Source organism: Bombina bombina, chromosome 3 (genome assembly GCF_027579735.1).
Source record: "Bombina bombina isolate aBomBom1 chromosome 3, aBomBom1.pri, whole genome shotgun sequence".
Lineage (NCBI taxonomy): Eukaryota > Metazoa > Chordata > Amphibia > Anura > Bombinatoridae > Bombina > Bombina bombina.
In genome coordinates this window covers 207650493-207666452 of record NC_069501.1, presented here as the reverse complement: position 1 = coordinate 207666452, position 15960 = coordinate 207650493, and the positions used below count along the sequence as shown (strand labels likewise).

At 33.2% G+C, this 15960-nt stretch overlaps 1 protein-coding gene across 2 annotated transcripts in view; it reads left to right on the top strand.

Moving 5' to 3' along the window:
- LOC128653055 (transient receptor potential cation channel subfamily V member 1) overlaps positions 1-15960 on the top strand; it is a 133093-nt gene that overhangs the window by 20381 nt on the left and 96752 nt on the right. The window contains exons 2-3 of one of the 2 annotated variants that reach the window (XM_053706107.1): positions 6843-7144; positions 9804-10095. In XM_053706107.1, coding sequence (XP_053562082.1) covers positions 9866-10095 — 230 coding nt within the window. In that variant the 5' untranslated portion in view covers positions 6843-7144; positions 9804-9865. The remainder of the gene's footprint in view (positions 1-6842; positions 7145-9803; positions 10096-15960) is intronic. The other variant, XM_053706106.1, reaches the window with a different exon arrangement.

Sequence of the window (15960 nt, the reverse complement as noted above, 5' to 3'; positions counted from 1 at the left end):
TAAACAAACCTATGGGAAATATAGGCAGCGTTTTGAAGATAACCTACAGAATTTAATATTTGGCCTCTCTAGGAAACAATTAAGCAAACAATTTTACTCAAAAGCAAGAGGTGTTTCATATCCCTTTAAGGTTGCTAATGCAGGATTCTTTAGTTTTGTAGAAGAACTGCATATACATTATTGACTGTCAAAGAAGAATGTTAGTGTTTTGGTGTCAAATTAGTTAATTTACAGTCCTCTCTCTCATCATTTCCTGCTTTGACTATTGCAACTCTTTCCTCTTTGTTTTCCCTACCTTCTGTCTATACCCTTTATAAAATGATGCCTCTTTCACAATGATCGCTCATACGTTGCTGCTCATCTGCTGCACCTCTCTCCCACTCTCTCTTTACTGGTGTCCTCTTGCCTCCAGAATAAAATACAAAATCCTTCTTGTAAGCTTCTTGATTCTGATGCTATTGATCTGTATAGGATTTAACACTCCTGATCGTGTTGCTGTGCCTGTATATCTTTGACCTTTGTATTTAAAAAATTCCGTAAAAATATTTTTTTAAAAATAAAATACAAAATCCTGACCCTATAATTCAAGGCCCTCAATAACATTAGTCCCTCCTATAAGTCTGCCCTTGTTTCCAGATATGTTCTTGCCCTCTTTTGTTTCCTCCCATACCGGGCCCCAATCATGTGGAACTCTGCTTTGCTCCACAATATTCACCCTTAGTTTTCAAAGTCTTCAGTGTTCCTTAAAGACTTTCCTGTACAAGGATGCTTACAATTTATGCTAACATTATGACTACCCCGGTTAATCTTACATGCCCGTCTTGTTGATCACCTTCATGTGATCTACAACAGCTGTCTACACTTGACAGGGCCCTCTACCCATTCAGCTGATCTATAATTTGCCTCCCATAAAAGTTATCTTTGTATATTATACCATTGGTTATAAAACTGCTGAATCTGTTGACACTTTACAAATAAATATTAATCATAGTCCTATAATTCCGTGATCCCACAACCTATTCGTAATGAACAGCACAATATTCATATAACCTACATGAAACATGATTTTTTTTCTTTCATGATTCAGGTAGATCATAGATTTTGAAACAACTTTTCAAATAACTCCTATTATCAATTTTGCATCATTCTCTTAGTATGCTTTGTTGAAGGAGCAGCAATGCACTTCTTGGAGCTAGCTGAAAATATTAGTAAGCCAATAATAAGAAACATATATTTCCAGCCACATATAAGCAGCTAATTCCCAGCTCCTGAGCCTACCTAGGTATGATTTTCAACAAAGGATAAGAAGAGAACAAAGCAAAATAGATAATAAAAGTAAAATGGGAAGTTGTTTAAAATTGTATTTTCTATCTGAATCATGGATGAGAAATGTTGGGGTTTGTGTCCCTTTTCATTATTTAATATTAAGGAGACTGAGGGCCTGATTGTCTACAACTCTTAGATCTTGTAAAATTCTGTAAGAAGCTTCAGGTATTGTTTTAAAGGAAATTTGTACTTTGGAAACTGTACATTAGGGGAGTTCATTGACATGCTTTATGGTCAGGATAGACACTTAATTTACAGTATAAAGCTCAGTAAAATAAGTTGATGTCTCTCCTTGCTGGCGAGTTTATGAGAATCTTGCCTGAAAGACACAGACACTTAAAAAGCCTAAATATGCATTTAAAGGACAAGTCTATTCAAAATTAAACTTTCATGATTCAGATAGGTCATGCAATTTTAAACAACTTTCCAATTTACTTTTATCATCAAATTTGATTTGTTCTCTTGGTATTCTTTGTTGAAAGCTAAACTTAGGTTTGGCTCATATGCTAATTTCTAAGCCCTTGAAGGCTGCCTCTTATCTCCGTGCATTTTGACAGTTTTTCACGGCTAGACAGTGCTAGATCATGTGTGCCATTTAGATAACAATGTGCTCACTCCCGTGGAGTTATTTATGAGCCAGCACTTATTGGCTAAAATGCAAGTCTGTCATAAGAACTAAACAAGAGCGCAGTCTGCAGAGGCTTATATACAAGGTAATCACAGAGGTAAAAAGTATATTAATATAATAGTGTTGATTATACAAAACTGAGGAATGGGTAATAAAGGGATTATCTAACTTTTTAAACAATCAAAATTCTGGAATAGACCGTCCCTTTAAATAAAAAACAATATTCTATTCAGTATAAACACTGACTAGTAAGGATACATGTAAAGCACTAACTGTTCCTTTTTCTAGTTAATTCTATAATTATAATGACACCAAGCTCCAGAATATAACATTACAAACTTTATTGTGATAAGATTAAAAAATAGATAAAATTAAAATCACATAAATGGATAAGGAATGTGAAGAGTTAATTGAGTAATTTTGAATATACAGGTACCCCATGTTATTTACTATAATTTGGAGGCAGGTAAAAAATGTGGATATCAAAACAGGTACTTGATAGTGAATAAGAGTAATAATCTTTAATATTAATATGTAAAAGCACAGTTAAAGGGACAGTCAACACCAGAATTTTTGTTGTTTAAAAAGAAAAATAATCCCTTTATTACCCATTACCCAGTTTTGCATAAATATAGAAATACACTTTTTACCTCTGTGATTACCTTGTATCTAAGCCTCTGCAACTGCCCCCTTGTTTTAGTTGTTTTGACAGACTTGCATTTTAGCTAATCAGTGCTCACTCCAGGGTAACTTCACATGCATGAGATCAATGTTATCTATATGAAACACATGAACTAATGCCCTCTAGTGGTCAAAATGCATTCAGATTAGAGGCAGTCTTCAAGGTCTAAGAAATTAGCATATGAACCTCCTAGGTTTAGCTTTCAACAAAGAATACCAAGAGAGCAAATCAAAATTGGTGATAAAAGTAAATTGGAAAGTTGTTTAAAATTACATGCCCTATTTAAATCATGAAAGTTTTTTTTGGATTTGACTGTCCCTTTAAATCCTTTCTTAATTTCTATTTACAGCCTTGTCTTCTATGTAGCTATTGCATTTTCTATTGAATTTTCTAATTGGATACATGTATTCTTAAAATACCTCCTTAACAGGCACTTCTAATTTCCATGATTTCTCAATTTTCTTCTTCTTTATGGGCAATTATTAAAGGGACATGAAGTCCAATTTTACTTTAATCTCTTGGTATCCTTTATTGAAGGAGCAGCAATTCAGTACTGGGAGCTAGCTGAACACATCAGTAAGCCAATGACAAGAGGCATATATGGGCACCGACCAATCAGCAGCTAGCTACCAGATCTTGGGCCTAAGTAGGTATGCTTTTAAACAAAGGATACCAAGTGAACAAACCAAAGTAGATAAAAGAAGTAGATTGGAAAATTGTTTCAAATTGTATGCTTATCTGATCTAGCCACACTTTCATTCTTTCCCCACTCCATTCAGACTCGACCTCCAGACACACTGAGCCTCCTACTAAAGTTTGGGACCTATGCTCACTGTATTTATTACAATATATATTACAAATTCATAATTCTCTCTTGCAAGCTATTTGAATATAAAGTACAGTATATATTTCTTGTTCAATTAGTAGCATTTAAAAAATGTGCTCACTTGCACCTAGAAACACTCAGTGCAATCACAAATAGGTGTATAATAAAAAAAATTAGATGCTAAGGTTCTAGGAGAGTAAGGTGCTAAAATGACACAATGAAACTAGCAGATAAATCAATGCTTTTTAACTGGCTGATATCGACTGTTGCCAGAGCTGTGTTAATAGGCAGGAACATCGTTCTCACGCTTCCAGTCCTTATTTCATATTTCTCACCCTTCTAGATTGTACGTTTCCACAGGAATAGGGCCCTCAATTCCTCCTGTATTTGTTTGATAAGTTATAAGTAGACTTATTACATCTAAAACAATTTTTTTTATTGACAAAAAAATGGAATTAAAGGGATATGGTATTTAACGAGGAAAGCTCTCTAACCCTCCTCCCTCTCACTACTGGCGGTCATCTTTGGTTTCTTTTCTGCCAGTACCTAATTTATGTGCCATTTTTATTGTTTTTTGTTCATTTATTTTTTGTTTTAAATTAATAAATAGTAAGTATAAAGTTTATAAATAGTTCTTTTACCCCTATTTTGTAATTTGAAATAGTGTTTTTTTCTGTTAAAACTACCTTCAAATAATAATACATTACAGGTAGCCCTTGTTTTACGCCGTTTCACTATTGCACCTGATCACGTGAACACAACTGAGGAAGTTGTTCCATAGGCTCCTTAGCTGCAAACAAAAGATATTAAAAAGAGTTTTTGCCACATGCATTTAGTGTATAGCATTATAATACTGTGTATAGCACATGTGAGTAAACGGTCAGTACAGTAAGCTGTAAACAAATTGGTATCATACATATAAAAGAGCAGTAACATAATAAACTTATTTTTAATGCTGGCCTTTTTGATATTAAAGCTAGCCAGTAGTGTATGCCTGTGGGAATGTTGTTTTTATTCAGCAAATAAAAAAATGATTACCCACTGACTGATAAACAGAACTCCTGAACACTCAAGATACCAAATTATAATGACAAAAATATATGGTGAAGAGCCAATAGCATTAGTAAAAAGTTCAAGAGAATGATTTGTAAAGCCAATAAGATTAACAAATAGACCATTTTATTTGGGGTGACAAATGGTTAACAATGGAGTTCCTTTCTTTTTGAATTCCCAAATAACAATATTGAATTAATGACATTTCTAATAAAAGAAATGAGACAATGTAGAAGAGAGTAGCAATATGCGAAATTGACCCTTTTAGAAAATAAAACAGAATTGAACTGAATCCCAGAACTTGTCAGGTTAGCTCAGTAGCCACTGATTATAATTTAAATATTTCCACCTTAAGAAAAGTTAGGAGGGGATTGGAGAAATATGTTGTGATGTCACAGAATGTAAACCAATGAATAAGGGTTTAATATTTTAAATATCTATGAATGGTGTATTGTAGTATAGCTATGATTATAGTACACAGCCGAAATGCATACGTTATTCTCATGGACTGAAGGACATTCTCCATTTGTGGCTTGGGTTACTTTATGTTTTAGGCAAAAATCAAATAAAAGCTAAGTTTTATTTAAACCCGGCTGTGCTCCTCATGGAATTTTTTTCTACATAATAAACAGAACTCACCACTTCCTTATTGATGGATAGCGACATGCCTCAAAAGCATAAAAACAATTTTTATATTGCTATTTTTACAGCATTAATTTCAGGGCTTTAAATATATAATATAATATTATAAAATGACACATACTATATATATTAAGTTATAATATAATATAATATTACATTACTAATGTCAAATTTGATAGGTGCCTTGAACCTAACTTATTTGATTCCCATTGACTTACATTATATAACTGGGTTCATTTTACATCTATTTATTTTACAACTGTTCCTTCAGGAACAGGATTCCGCTGTAAACAGAGGGCTTCCTGTATTGGCTATATAAAACCTAGAATAAGGGGCAATCAACATAGTAACATAGTAACAGCAATCACATAAATTAACTTCGCAGTGGGGGTGGGAGAGAGTCCAGACCATTTGAAAGGGTGTTCTTGCAGCTGCTTTGAATATAATCAACTCTTATAAGCTGCTTGCAAGTACATTGTCTCTTTAATATTATGGTTCAAACTGGAAGCTGCACTGTGTAGATCACTGACATTTCTAATACATTCTGCATATGTGAATATAGTGCATTCAGAAAGTATTCAGACCGTTTAATTTTATTTTTACATGTTCTTATGTTCCAGTCTTATGCTAAAATGGTATACCCCCCCCCCACATCATCTACACTCCAAACCCCATAATGACAAAGCAACAACAGATTTTCGATAACTTTGCAAATGTATTAAAAAGAGAAAAACTGAAATATCACATTGCCATACAGTAAGTATTTAGGCCTTTAACTCAGTACTTAGTTGAAGCCCCTTTGGCAGCGATAACAGCCTCAAGTCTTTCTTTGGGTATGATTTGACAAGCTTTGCACACCCGGATTTAGGCATTTTCTGTTATTCTACACTCCATACCCCATAATGACAAAGCAAAAAACAGATTTTTGATAAATTTGCAACTTTATTAAAAAGAACAAACTGAAGTGTCACATTGACATAAGTATTCAGACCCTTTGCTATTACACTTGAAATTTAGCTCAGGTGGATTCCATTTCTCTGAATCATCTTTGAGATGTTTCTGCACTTGGATTGGAGCCCACCTGTGGCAAATCCAATTGATTGGACATCAAGAATCTGTTTTTGCTTTGCTTTGTCATTATGGGGTATGGAGAGTAGATTGATGTGAAAATAATAATATGTTAAAGCATTTTAGCATAAGGCAACATAACAAATGTGAAACAATTAAAAAGTCTGAATACGTTCTGAACGCACAGTATATAAATCATCTCCCTGGCTCCTAATGACTTATGACATTCACTCTCCAATGTCCTGCATATTACCTAAAAGTCTTATCCACTATAAAGGTTGAGCTCATCTCTGCATACAGGGCATGTACAGTATAGGGGTGAAAGCTAGAGGCATTTGCTGTCAGTCTTGTGGAAAAGAGTAATTTCTGCCATAAGAGTGGGTAGCAGCATAAATAACCATAGAAGGCCATTTACAAAATGTTCTTACACACATGAAAATAGTCTTTCTTTAAAACTTCTAGCCCTAGGTATATTGCTATCAATATAGAACTCTGTTTAAGGTTCATCATTTATAGCTTTGCAGCAAGACACTATCTTCAAATGAAATCTGCAACAATGACAATAATGTATAGATCAGCATGCAATAACAATGTCTCTTCCTCTCCTGTACTTACAGCAGGCAAAAGTGATGTACTTACTCCAGCAAAAAAGTTAGGAAACTACAAATACATTATTATCCTTCCAAGGTTATATTCCAGAAAATCAACAGAGCAGAAGAAAGCTGTTGTGATGAAGATCACAATATTTATAAGCCAAAGATCATTGTGTGATACATGAGTGCTACTATACAAATTGTACACAGCATTCCATATAAGTGGTCACATCTCATAAGTAATGCATTAATGATATGTAAAGGTCAAATGAAAATAAATAAAAAGGTGACAACAAATTCCTCTTTTGAATGTAAAGATACATAAGGTAAATACCACGTTTTAATGTATCACTTCTATTATTTGTTGTATAAAAAGGTATTTAATAAGTAATTGGGGATTTTTCAAAATATTGTCCTAAAATTGTGCCTCATTCTCCCTCCTGTCATGTCCTCTTTTATATTGAAAGACTAATGCAGCCAATTAAAGGCAGCATCTTCCTTGGTTCAGAGGAGCTGTGCTTGCTGCTGTAGAAGTGCTAAATATTCACACATATTGCTACACACAGTAAAGTCTTAGTGCTAGATTACAAGTGGAGTGCTAATAAACGCTCCTGCTTGAGCGTTAATTGCGCTAGAAGTAAGCTTTTTGCGCTCATCAGGTTGTATTATGAGTTGAAAGTAAACTGTTTTCATTCAAGCGCTAACCTGACAAGGGCAAAAAGCTGAAGTTAGAATATCTTGTGCGTGTTCACATATACCCCATAGAAGTCAATGGAGAAAGTGGGAAAAAAACCCACTCTTGCGCAAACCCGATCGCATATTCTTATGTGTGCTAACCCTTTATGAAAATAGGAATATTTCACATTCGAATGTTCTGCACATAACAGAATATGTTCTATTTATTCATAAATAAACATTTCTACATATATCTGATGTTTTTCTGGTACAGTATATATCTATACCTATACATGATTATATATAGGTATAGATATATACAGATATATATATATATATATATATAGGAATTTAGACTGGGTGTGCATGTGGGGTGCAGTTTCACTCTATGTGCCCCTGATGTCTGGTTGTGAGAAATATGGAAAACATTTTAGATAAAATGTTTGGGAACAGGGGGATTTGGAGGCAGCTGATTTCCCATTGTTTAGAGCAGCACAGAACTAAACACCAATTATATAAATATAACCATTATGGAATAAACATTAAATTTATCTGTAAGTTAAAGATTTGATCAAACATAACAAGCAAGAAAACAAAACAAGGCTTACAATTAGATTTTATCTTCCGTGCTTACATTCTCATCCACAAATTGGGACCTTCCTCCACTGAAATGCTGTACCACGTTAATCGGCTATTATAAATAAAACATGAAACCACAAGAATTCAATTTAAATTTGCTTTACCCTGTTTTCTTAAAAAGCAGTTGAAAAAAGAGTTATTAAGGTGCCCCCTTATTGTAAAAGAAAATAAGAAATAGAATGGAAACTATTGTTTGTGCAATCTCGTCAAGTTTAACTTTCTTTTATTTCCATTTGCAACAATGAAACAAAACCCATTTAAAAGTGTCAAAGTCAATGTAACCAGAATGTCTTAGAAAGCACTGTTAGGGGCCGATTTATCAAGCCGTCAATTGGCCCCAATGCATCTGTTTCTGTGCGACCCTTCAGGCTCGCCGGAAACAGAGTTAAGAAGCAGCGGCGGACAGCAAACAGCCAGATCGGATACGATCGGGTTGATTGACACCACCTGCTAGCGACCAATTGGCCTCGAATCTGTAGGAGGTGGCATTGCACAAACATGTCTTGTGAAGTGCTTGTGCAATGATAAATGCTGACAGCGTATGCTTTCGGCATTTATCGATGTGCGGTGGACATGATCCGCTACAGCTGATTATGTCCACTCGCACTTTGATAATTCGGCCGCTAAGCATTGAATAGTGTGCATAAAGTTGTTGTTTTTTTCTTTGATTTGTTTTTAAATAAATACTTGTTCTGATAGACAATTTTTATTATGTTAGTACTTGCTCTGCTGCTTCCAACCTAAAGGAAAATTAACCTCAAAATTCAATTCCGCATAATTTATTTTAAACAATGCTGGTAAAAATATGAAATGTAATCTATGTTCATGATTTATTTCCTGCCTCCCCCCCCCTATGTTTTTGTTAAGGGACATCAAAACCTATTTCTTTTATTTGATGATTCAGATAGAAAATACAATTTTAAACAACTTTCCATTCACAGTTAGTCATTGCTAGTTCATGTGTGCCATACAGATAACATTGTGCTCACTCCTGTGGAGTTATTTATGTATGCTATGTATGTATGTATGTATGTATCTATCTATCTATCTGTTTGTCTGTCTATCTATCTATCTATCTATCTATCTATCTATCTATCTATCTAGCTATTCATCTATTATCTATCTATCATCTATCTATCTATCTATCTATCTATCTATCCATCTATTATCTATCTATCTATGTCTATGTATCTATCTATCTATCTATCTATCTATCTATCTATCTATCTATCATGCATTGAGAAATGCATTAATATCCCTTTCATTAATAATGTGCAACCTAAAGTTGTTTTTAATTTGACTTTGTTGTATCCATCTGCCTGTCTATCTAGATTTTATTTTATAATCTTTCAGTTGTAAATATTGGCTGAAAGTGATATTGCATTATTGTTCTCTTCTTATGTTTACATAAAGTTTGTATAAAACGGTTGAAATAATCAAAACAACTGCTGCATGTCTATTCTCATATGCCGGTTTAAACAATACATTATTTTTGTTGCATGTAAAAACCTAAACAATCTGTTTTGCTTCAAGCCTATTATAATGAACATTTACACTATATTATTTACATAGGCGCTAAAGCCATTCCCAGTACAGCTGGCTTACAGTGTGCAAACACAGTGCTGTTCTGTCATCCCTCTTATACAAACATATTCTCTGTCTCTGCTCTAGTGTACAGCAGATGTGGACAGCTTCATTACCTGGAAACCCCTGAAGACCTTTAGCCAGTAAAGATGTCTGATTCAGATTCAGATGATTCAGATTCACCGAAACGTGGATTCAGTCTTGAAGTCCATGATAATGACACTCTTGCTGCTTTTAACAAAGGAGACCAAATAAACGATGGAAAAAAGGACAAGAAACCCCCTATGGATTCTTCACACCAAAAAGAAAGCGACAAATTTGATGTGACAATTGGTATCAATATAGATTTTCTACCACAAATAAAAGGCAATGGAACAAAGTAAGTAAAATGTATCTGCATTTGTTGGCAATGGTGCAATTGTTATGTTGTAAATAGCTTTTTATCTTTTAGATTTTAATTCAGTTTCAGTTAACATTTGTATCTTTATTTTTCTCTCATCTTCTTATCCTGAATACTTCCTCTGCTTTTCACCGTACCTGCTATTCTCTTATTATTTTGATTGTCTAAAATTATTTGGATTATTCACTGCTATATATTTTTTTTAATATAAGCATATGGATATTTCCCCAAACTCCTATTAAAGGGACAGCTTTCCAATTTACTTCTTTTACCAAATTTGTTTTGTTCTCTTGTTATCCTTTGTTGAAAATAAACTTAGGTAGACTGATACCTGTTGTGAGCTAACCTAGGATTACTCTTTAAAGTGATGGTAAATCCAAGCTTTTAGAAAATGCTAGAATTTATCATAACTAAAAATAAATATTAGTTTCAGTCATTACTTACTAAAAAAAAGTTTAGCGATCTACTGCGGCACACACAGGGTGAGTTTAGTACCTTTTTTTAGTAAGTTATGACTGAAACCACTGTTTAGTTTTAGTGATAGTAAACCCTATAGCATTTTTTAAACGCTTAAATTTACCATCACTTTAACAAAGGATACAAAGAGAGCTAAGCATATTTGATCATGGAAGTGAATTAGAAAGTTGTTTAAAACTGCATGTTCTATCCAACCCATTTAAGTTTTTACTGTCCCTTTAATTATTAAAAAGTTTTATTTTAAAATCCCCAAAAGAGTAATAAAATCATTGCTTAAATAAACATTGTTTTCTATATCCTGTTGAATCTTTTTCTTTTCGTAACTTAATATGTTAACTGTAACTAATAAGATTATTTACAAAGTGATGTTCTGCGCTGTTGTCCTGCGGTAATATTCACCCCGTGCCCTCTCTTTATGTGTAACCCCCACCGTTGTATTACTGGCCTGCTCATTCCAGCCAGAATCCAAGGAAACCAAAGTGACTTGATACAATGTCACAATTGTATGGAGAAGCAAAAAGAAAGTCAGTATGACAATGACATATTTATCAAACCAACCCTAAAAAATGTGAAGAAAAATGCATTTTTAAAATAAATATACAAAGTATTACGAATAATAAAAACACATTACAAAATAAGAAAAATATTAATTAATAGAACAATACATTCTCAACTATATTGCACTATAAACAAGGCTTTATATAATATGTCTTCACTTTGGTGGATGCTGCTCTGGTTATTGATGTTTTAGAGATGTTTTTGTGATGCAGTTCTAATATTTCTAATACTTTGGATAGTAATTCAAAAAATCTATTTATCTGTACATTTTTATGGATGGTTTAGTAAATGTGTTACAGCACACCAGCCTGCGCCTCCATTTTGCTTATGATTATACTTAAAGGCATAGTCTACTCCAGAATAGTTGTTGTTTTAAAAGATAGATAATTACTTTATTACCCATTCCCCAGTTTTGCATAAACAACACTGTTATATAAATATACTTTTTACCTCTGTGATTACCTTGTATATCAGCCTCTGCAGACTGTCCCCTTATCTTAGTTCTTTTGACAGACGTGCATTTTAACCAATCAGTGCTGACTCATAAATAACTCCACGGAAGTGAGCACTGTATTATCTATATGACACACATGAACTAGCATTGTCTAGCTGCGAAAAACTGTCCAAATGCCCTGAGATAAGAGGCTATCTTTAAGGGGTTAGAAATTAGCATATGAGCATACCTAGGTTTAGCGTTCAGCAAAGAATACCAAGAGAACAAAGCAAATTTGATTATAAAAGACTAGAAAGTTGTTTAATCATACCGTTGTGCTGGTGACAGTTTACTGATCTTTAACTTTTTTCTTTTTTGTATATTTGAATGACAAAACTTCTCTGTACCTAGGAATGGCCTCTCTCTCTCTCTCTCTCTCTCTCTCTCTCTATATATATATATATATATATATATATATATATATATATATATATATATATATATATATATACTGTATATATATATATTCTATTCTGTCTTGTTCTTCTTTGCTTAGATATCTATAGCATGATTAGCACATTCTACCCTGTTTTCAAATGTGGTGTTGTCTGCTTTAAACATAACATATAGAAAAATAAAGCAGTAAGGAAACCCTTAAGTCAATCAACCCACTCAATAATCCATATGCAACAATGACTATTCCATTCCTTTACCAATATAATGCAGGGGGTGCTCTATGCCGAAAACAAATTGTACAAAGCAAAGGAAAAAAAGTGAAATAGCACTCACTTACAAAACTTAACCTTTATTAGTGCAAATAAAACAAAGGAAAAAGTATAAAAAACGTTAAAAATGCAGATAGGATATAGAATTTTCACAGCACGAATTGTCAATAACAATATCAAATAAGCAATCAAGTAAGAAACAGAGATGGAGTCATAAAGCAAAAGGCATCGGTTGTCCCATTGTGTGAGCTCCACCCAAAAGTTCTATATAACTAAAGAGGACACAGTAACCCCAAAGGGAACTTTGAGAAAGCCTAACGGCAAAATGTGCATCAGGCGTATTCCTTGAATCTTTTCAGCAAGTTGATATGATTTTTTGAATAGTATACCTTGGCTTTAGAGATTATTTTTGCAGTATGTGGATGCACGGACCCAACCAGTTTTAATAATTGTGTGAGAAGTACTATATAACAGTTAATTGATTGGTGGACTGTGTCTTCTTTAGTTATATAATGCTATTTGTTAGAGCTCACACAATGGGACAGCTGATGCCTATTGCTTATTTGATTGTTTATTTTATATTGTTATTGACAATTCATGCTGTGAAGATTCTATATCTTATTTGGATTTTTATAATGTTTCCATTGTTTTATTTGCCCTAATAAAAGTTGTTTTATTTTTATTCTGTGAAATAGCCTCCTTCTCCAGTATATTTGTAAGAGAGTACTCTATATGTTCCTCTTTCCCTTTTCTTTCTTTTCTTTATACAATTTAAACATAGTATACCTTACATTTATTTTCTAGGTCACTTTGTTCATATACAGAACTTTGGTTTTTCCATTTATTTCTCTTACATTGTTAATATATCATGAATATCATTGTAATTTGTTGTTCATGTATTTGTGATACATTGTGGGCACATTAAGTGTTATAATAAAAAATATTTATATGTATATATACATTATATATAAATATATTATATATATATATATATATATATATATATATATATATATATATATATATATTCACAAACATACACACACACACTTATATACTGTATATATATATTTTATATATATATATATATATATATATATATATATATATATATATATATAGAACAGTCAGGGTGGATTTGCACTAACATCTCAAAAAGAAACAGCAACTGCCAGGGTGTCAGGAAAGATAAATTGTATCCAATATAGTAACGAGCCACACTCACTGGACTTGTATCAATTGTGATATTTATTATTGTGATGTTTCGGAGCAAGAATGTTCCTTCTTCAGACCAACATATATATGTACAGTATATGCGTGTGTGTTAATATTTGGGGGCATATTTTTATTTTAAGACATGCTTTGAACTGATTTACATTATCTCCTGACTGCCTTCCACTTTGTGGGATAGTTCCAGGTTGGGATTTCTCTTGCACTATCCCTCTGGCCCATCTACCTTCTACATAAATGTCCAGTGTCAAAAGGTAAAACAAGCGGCCACTCAGCCAATCAATATAGTGCAAAATGGAGTAACAAGCCAATATGAAAATAATATTTATTAAATCATCCTTAAAATTTTTCAGATAGACTCATTTTTGAAAGACATATTTAAAATATTTCAAATAGTAAAACCACATAAAAAAAACTAAACGATTAGGTATATGGAGCAACATTTATCATAGTGAAGACAGATCATATAACAGCCTTATTTAAAGTGCACTATAGTTCACGGTTGACAACGTATTGAGAATTTATAATTCCAAAGTTTAACTAATCCAAAATTAAACAAATAACAAGTGCCTTCCAGCCACCTTATGTAAACCAGATGTGAAATGCTAGTCACAAAGAATACAGAACCACAATTATCATAGTATTATCCTTATATGATGAATATTACATGCTACTGAAAGGAATGTACCCTTTCTCAGAGTAATCAACTAAATCCAGTTTTGTATAGATCAGCTTGTTATAGACATAGCCAATTTCAGTTTCAGCTGTTAGACAATCATTTTAGTACTTGCAGTTAGCAAGTATGCACATTCAAGTGCAGCTCTGTAGTGTGAGCTCTGGTATAAGGTTCACACACTATAATCCATCACCATGGACCTGAAGTACAAAAACAACACGCATTTCGCTTTTTAGTGCTTCTTAAAACAGGCTTCTTCTGGGGTATGTATTTCACTTAATATTTAATTGAAGAGATGGGTAAATTATCTCAGTGAGTGCAATGACAACTTTAAGACACAAGTATTTATTGTGTGACATAAACTTCAGTGACATGAGACACTATGATAATTGTAGCTCTATATTTTTTGTGACCAGTATTCAGGATTTGCTTTACATACGGCAACTGGAAGTCACTTGCTATTTTTCTTAAACTTTGGATTAGTTGACCTTTAAAATGATATATTCTCAACATAGGTGTAGTCAGTAGTAAACTATGTTGCACCATAAATAAGGCTTAAGTTTGATGAATGCTGTTCTGGTTATTGATCCTTTACAAGTGTTTTGTGATATCTAAATATAAAACTATGCCTTACCATAACACTTTTTATTGATGGTTTAATAAATATGTTCCTTATATACCTGTTGCTCCTCCATTTTGCTCTTGATTATAATTGATTATATTGATGGGCTAGTACTGGCTAAGTTCACTTATCTTTACCCTTTCTCTTTTTGGTATATTTGAATGACTAAATCTCTGTTGACCTAGGAATGGTCTCAATATATGATTTTAGTCCAATCTATGTTGCTCTTTTATGATTGCTTAAGTTACTGAATTTATATACATAGACACACATAGTTTCATGTATATCAAAGCTGCTATAGAGCTTTACACATTAAAATATCTGTTTAACTGAGTGATCCAACACTGGGGTTGAGAATCACTGTTCTAAACAAAAGGATGAGGTATATACAGTACATTTCTATTATTATTAGGATAAATATAGTTCCCCTCCACCCAGACTCTCATCTAACTAATTTGCATCAGTTCCATTACAAACAAAACATTTAAGAACCAACAACAATAACGATATTGTGCCAGGTGTTTTCATTACCAACCTTCCTGAGCATTTGATGATACTAATCATTTGTGTACACTAAACTAAGGTGTGCCCATACTCTGCATGAGTGTATCCCTCCATATTTTGTTGCTCACTTAACTTCTGCTGGTTACCTTGCCCTAGCATGTCTGTCCTTCCTCTTATTCCTGTTCTGCTTTATTCACAGTTTCTTACAGTGATTGTCTCCTTAGTTTACTTCATGAAGTTAACCGCAGAGAACCCCTTTCATGTTTATGTTTCTATGACATGAGGAGCACATACTATCTTGTTTTCAAAAGGGGCATTGTGTTCTTTAAACATAACATTCCTTACATTTATTTTCTAGGTCATTGTGTTCATATACATAACTCTGTTCCATTAATTTACTTATCTTATATTGCTTATGGGTCATTAATATCATTGTAATCTGTGCTACATCGCCTTGAATCTGAATGGACACATTATATCTCAGAAAAGTATATTTGTTTTAAAGGGACACTAAATGCATTGTTTGTTTTTTTGCAAGCTTGCTGTGGGGGAGCTTGTAGTGCCGACTAGCGCCTTGCAACCAGCATAGCCCTCAATCTATATTAATATTATAATTTTC